This window comes from Carya illinoinensis, chromosome 11 (genome assembly GCF_018687715.1).
Source record: "Carya illinoinensis cultivar Pawnee chromosome 11, C.illinoinensisPawnee_v1, whole genome shotgun sequence".
NCBI lineage: Eukaryota > Viridiplantae > Streptophyta > Magnoliopsida > Fagales > Juglandaceae > Carya > Carya illinoinensis.
Window position 1 is genome coordinate 35,092,985 of NC_056762.1, and position 6,180 is coordinate 35,099,164.

At 36.3% G+C, this 6,180-nt stretch overlaps 1 protein-coding gene across 3 annotated transcripts; it reads right to left on the reverse strand.

The window, feature by feature from the left end:
* Positions 1-503: 503 nt before the first annotated feature.
* On the reverse strand, positions 504-5,419 carry LOC122280879. Of its 3 annotated transcripts, none has more exons than XM_043091959.1 (6): positions 5,035-5,419; positions 4,802-4,927; positions 4,237-4,702; positions 3,293-3,420; positions 1,085-1,205; positions 504-978 (listed from the first exon to the last, which is right to left on the reverse strand). In XM_043091959.1, the coding sequence occupies exons 2-6, from the start codon at positions 4,877-4,879 to the stop codon at positions 764-766; spliced, it is 1,008 nt and encodes a 335-aa protein (XP_042947893.1). In that variant the 5' UTR covers positions 4,880-4,927; positions 5,035-5,419; the 3' UTR covers positions 504-763. The 3 variants fall into 3 exon arrangements, with proteins under 3 accessions (XP_042947893.1, XP_042947892.1, XP_042947891.1); XM_043091958.1 differs by having other exon boundaries at positions 504-994; XM_043091957.1 differs by having other exon boundaries at positions 504-1,205; positions 5,035-5,417.
* Between the last annotated feature and the right edge of the window lie 761 nt (positions 5,420-6,180).

The window sequence follows — 6,180 nt, forward strand, 5'->3', positions numbered from 1 at the left end:
GTTTTAAACATATAGTTTATTAATTACCAAATAGTAAATAATTTTTTAATAGTAGAATTTATTACTTAAGTTATAAACTATAAGTCCTAAAGTTATAAGTTATATTTCTTACCGCAATCCCAAACATGTACTTAATTGGTTCCCATTGGTCCAGTGTTGTTGTGGAAGAGATTGAGGTCTTGGATGGTATTCAAAGAGAATGAAGGAGACCAAGATTAATTGCAATATGCGAGTTCAGAGGGCCGAAACAAGTCTTGTTATACCGAGCTTCATAGTTCATAGATATAGTATTGAGGCATGCTAACTTTGTTTAGTACCTGGTGAGGATAAAAGTAGATTCCAAGTTGAACATGTAAAATGTGGCTAAGATAGCTCCCTGAGGGAAGTATTTCTGCTTGTAAGTTAATGGTTGGAGCTAATTTCTAAGATAAGTTTAAAAAATTGAATTTTAAATTTGTTCAATCTAACATGTCAGCAGTGAGTAGTGTGTTCTCTAAATCGGCTGCAAATCAAAGTTTTCCCCATAAGGCTACTTGGGCTGTACAGCCATGGAGCATACCATAAACATGCATATGGAGTATGTGTAATGTGTTTATTGAGTTTCTTGTTTTGCCGGGAAAATTGAAAATCAATAGGCACGAAGAAGAATGAAAAGAATAATGAAAATAAAACTATACTTACCATGCTCATCCTTTTCTTCTATTTAGGTGTGTTCTGTCGACCCTAATGCATTATGCAACTAATCTTTCCATAGTTCCTTTGTTCATCCTACGTGAAGCCAGGCCTTTTGCTGAGAGGCCTGAAGTAACGGGCATTGACGGTGTCTTTGGTGCTTCCTCATCGTCCCAAGTGTCATCCCAACTGTTTTCCCATCCATCTTTTGTGTCCAACTCTGATTTTCCCCCACTGGAGACTGGAAGTTCCATGTCAAGCTTTTGATACTTAGAGCCTTTGCCTGACAAATGCCTCCGCCTGAAGCTGATGCACATCCAAGCTGATACCAGTATCAGAATTGTTCCAAAGAAGACAAGTGCAGTAGCAGGGCTTCTTGTCAGAAAGCTTATGAACGAGGGGTTAGAGGTACCATCGAATGCCTTCTGGGAACTGTGTGCAATCAGATTCCTCACGTCAATGATGCAATTGCCACTTCCTGCTGTTAAGATGATCAAACTGTCAGTTCCTCCATCTATGACGGAAAGCTTCACCTGCACAATTTAGATATCTAGTCACAACTCACTAATTGAAAAAAATTTAGATTTCAAGTCACAACCCTATAAGTATATTAACTATTAACTAATTGGGAGGCAAGCTAACAACAAAGCAAAAGTACCAAGTAAGTTCATCGATATTTCCAAGTGAATCTGTTGGTTTCCCTGTTATTAGATGCTCAATGAGAGAAAAGTTATTACCATAAATACTGTCAATGCTATATGGAAACATCTTTATATGAGAAGTGCAAGCCACAAGTATGACAGTCCATGGCAATGTGTATGTATGCTAACAATCATCTCTGAAATTTCAAGAATCTAGGTGGGCAATCTGCATAAAGGTATCGAGTGTCTTTTATTAAATGCGCTACATGCCCATGGAAAATTTCAACGATCAGATAATTAATTCTTATGTAAGTCCAGTTTCGTGGGTAAGAAGAAATTAACACCAATTTCACGTATATGCATTTGAATCCCGGTTCATCATGGAGCAGGTGCTGCATTCAGAGCATAAACTGATCGATTCAGCATAATAACTTTATGCAGTTTCCATTTAAGAGTTGGCCAATGAACAGAACTTGTCAGTTGTTGGATACTCCTAAGAAGTCTATGAAAAATATTTTGTATCATGTTTGAACAAAGGGGGAAAACACATTCATAAATCCTGTATCACTTCACATAACACCACAAGCTATTTAGTGGCGATCGTGGGGAGCGGAGGGGGGATGGAGAGAAAAAAGAACAGTCAATTTTTTTTTTTTTTTTTTGATAGGTAAAAAAGAACAGTCAAATTACATGTGGCTACTTCCTTAAACCAGGAGATGACTGGAATCAGATCAAGATATTCTTAATGCAACCGCTTGAGATAGTGCCATAAATTTATGAGTTATGATGGAAAATCAAGAACAAAAGTTACAAGGAAATAATCTGCTTTCGTGACAAGGATTCTTCCTTGGCAGTTTTTGGCATGATGTTTGGGTAGGAGATATGGCTCTTAAGGATGTTTATCCTTCTATTTTCATAATTGCATGGGAACAACATGCTATGGTGGCTGACTTGCGGGAAAATACTAATGGTTCGCAGCAATGGAATGTTAACTTCATTAGGGAGGCACATGATATGGAAGTAGGTATACTAGGGGAGTTCTTTGATTTGCTATACAACATTAGTCCTGCTGTTACAGTGGTGGATAAGATGGAATGGAGACCTTCTAGCAGAGGAAAATTTCCTATACGATCTTTCTATGAGACTCTTACAGCGCAAGCTAGGAATCGTTTTCCTTGGAATAACATATGGAGGAGTAAAGCACCTGCTAAAGCTGCTTTCTTTGTTTGTACAGCAGCCTTAGGGAAGCTTATGACCATTGATAATCTAAGAAAATGTGGGCTCATCATCATTGATTGGTACTGTATGTGCAGGAATAGTAGTGAAACAATAGATCATTTACTCCTACAAAGTGAGTCAGGCCATATGGAATTCCTTTTTCAGCAAAGTGGGATTAGCATGGATTATGCCGGAGATGGTGGTTGAACTACTAGCAAGTTGGAGAGGGACCACGGGGACACCACAGATTGCAGCTGTGTGGAAGACAGCTCCCATTTGTATATTTTGGTGCATCTGGAGCGAAAGAAATGATAGAAATTCTGAGGATCGTGCGTGCTCCTTGGAAGAGTTTAAGAGCTTTTTCTAGAAGACTTTATTTATGTGGGTCATTGCTATAGATTTAAATGGTTTCAGCTTCCATGATTTCCTGGTAACCATTTCTAGTTCGTGAATAGGTGTAATCACATGCATACCTCCTGTGCACTTAGGCTATACCTATCTCTATATCAATAAAATATCTTCTTACTTATCCAAAAAGAAAGAACTCCAAAATAAATAGCAACAAAACCTCAACCCCAAGACAAGCAACATAATTCACAACACATCTTAAATCACATAATTGCTAATTTTTTTTTCTTCTATTAGTTTGTGGTAGTTTTGGACTATTACTATTTTTTTTTTCCAGTTTCCTTAGCTAGCCATTATGACCAGGAACTAATTAAATGAAAGCTCATCTGTGACTTGAACTTCAATAAAGATACCTTTTCGTATTCCCTCTCTTGAACTTGAACTTTTCTTTCCGCTAGCAGGACAAAATCAGGAGCAGAGATGGTAACATCAAGAAGGCCTTTTCCCTTGTTCTGAATTAAAAGTAACAGATCTGGAGAGTCTGAAGAATTTCCAACCAACATTGCATTCCGAATGATAAATATAAATCCCAAAAAGAACAAAATAAAAGGAATCAGGAACATATTTCAGCGTCAGACAAAGCAATAAAATATGATCGATACTTTCAAAAGACAAGACATTCTATGATCCTTCATTTACATACATGGTACTATAAATCAGACCAATCCAGATTTAGAAAGATTGATGTTCAAGTGATCAACAAACAAGCCATCTACCAAGGATCTGTTATTCCATAATTGACACCACATTTGGTCTTTTATCGTTAGAACAGATATTTCAAATTACGAGTTGACTGCCAAAACCCTCTTTCCTATAATGCACCATTTTCTGGAACGTAATACTTAAATGCATGTGGATTTTACAGTCCAGAAGCAAAGACTAACGAGATAGTTGAAAAACATGTATAATATTACTGTGTTTAAAAAGGATTAATGGATTCTCCAAACCCATGTTGATTTGACAGTAAAGTATCAGAGGATGGCACTTTTTACAAGGTACATCCTCAATCTCTACCTAGAAGCCGTTCATGAATATTGCCTCCCATGTTATCCTACGCGGTGATTAGACATATACTTTCCAATAGTTGCAATCTTGTCAATTTGTTAAGAGAGAACAATTTAGCATAAATAGAATGTTTAAATTTGGCCGCTTAACCAAAACAGAAAGACCTACTTAAGGAGTTAACTTCAATAAATATGAGTGGATAACATCAAATTTCACAACCCAACAACTAAGACAAGCAATATCACCAATTAACCGGCAGAAAAACAATCTCAGTTACAGTGTCAATACTCACCATCCCCCGGAACTCTCAAACATGCAACCAACTTTTTCTCCCCATCCGTGCACATATTAGATGAATCACATTCTTCACCCCGAGAACCCTTATTCCACACTGATGTAGAAGAGATAACAACCCCTTCACTGCTCACCACCTTACCCACATTCTTGGATTCCACACCATTTCTCAACTTCTCCTTTTCTTCACCACCCCTATTACCTTTTGATTCTTCACTTGCACCGCCCTCACCCTTTTGCACATCTTCAGCTTCCCTCGATGCCAAATGCTTACTGGAATTGTTCCTATCTATGCCATTCTCAACAAGAGGACCCTCCTTTGATCCGTCCACTTGGTCTCCCCTAGTATATACCTTGTCAACTTTAGTAGAATTCAAAGCCAAGCTCGACCCACCTGTTTTCTTATTTGAACCATCCGTTTCGTTCTGAGTGGGACCAATTTTGGGATCCAAACCAGTGTTTACCTTAAACAAGCATTCAGAATCTATAATTAAACAAACATCACCCACTTAAACAATATACATTCTAAAAATCAAATAAAGTTTCCTTTCTCTGATGTTTACCTTCAAATAAGCCCGAGAGCAATCAATGACAGGTAGTATCCCAAAGAACGCCACGAAAAAAACAAACTTTGACTCCATATTGTAAGAACAAACCCACTACCCACTTGTTTGCATTACAAGAGGACCCTATTGTCATGACAATATGACATGAAAATTGAAGGAAAACACTCAAACAGAAGATACATAAAAAATTTATATGAGGAATCGAAGAGACCAAGTGTGAGATTTCTGACCTGGAAGAAGACAAATTTTCTGGACACATTTTTCGCATAGGCTTACATCAAATCGAACAAGCTCTGGTTCTCACCGAGCTAGTCCGGGGTTGGATATAACAGGACTCTGAAGTCAACATGAGAGACTGGGAGATGGCCGAGTTCCCAAAGAGCCAAAACCCTGTGTCAATGCCACTACTGCGAATACCGTTTCGTTGAGCTTGAGAGCATCCGAAAGGCATTGAGCCTCCCAATAACACTAGGAAAACGATTCGACCAACTGAAAAATATCGCTCAGTGCAACTGGTAGCTAGTTGCTTTTTCATGAAACGGAAAAAACCATATTTTTTTCAACAATATTGCCTTTACAGCTTGATACAAGACGTTTAATATCATAGGATTTTATTTATAAAAAGAGAACATTATATTTATTTTATAGGTTTTTTTAATTTAAAAGGACGTAAAATACAAATTTCAATTTTAAAAGAAGTTAAATTTGTTTAATTTTGAATTCAACTCTAATATATGGTGTTGACGCAAGGTACATATGCTTAATCTCCTTCGGGAGACATGGAATAAAGCTATCATGCTTGCCCAGGCGCTGAGCTTCACAAGAATCAAATTAGAGCAGCTTTAATGCTGGTTGGTTGCAAAGGAGTCAGCAACACAATAATAAATTTTGGTTTACTCAAAAGATCTTACCGTATAATAAAATCATATCAATTTATAAGAATTTTTTTATTAATCACATCAAGTCTACCTTTATGAGAAGATTTATTAATTTAAAAATAAATTCTCAAGTTGTTATTTAAAATTTGAATTTTATTATTTAAGTGATATAAATTGTGTATTTCATAAAACAATTGAATCTTATTATTTGAATCTTACCGATTGTCGGTGACTTCAGCACCACCCTTTGTTTAAATAATTTGTTGCGTAAAACTTCTTGTGGGTAATGCTACTATACTTTCTAATTGATACAATTTACTTTGCCCATTTGATATAACGCTATAATGTAGCACTACTTAGTTTATTAAAAAAAATTTAAAATATATATTCAAAACAAAATGGTATCTGACAATATAAAAAAATAAAAACTAAAATCCTATATTCCTTTTGCCCTTTATATTTGTGTTTTAAATTTTTTTTAATAAGTCATATAGCACC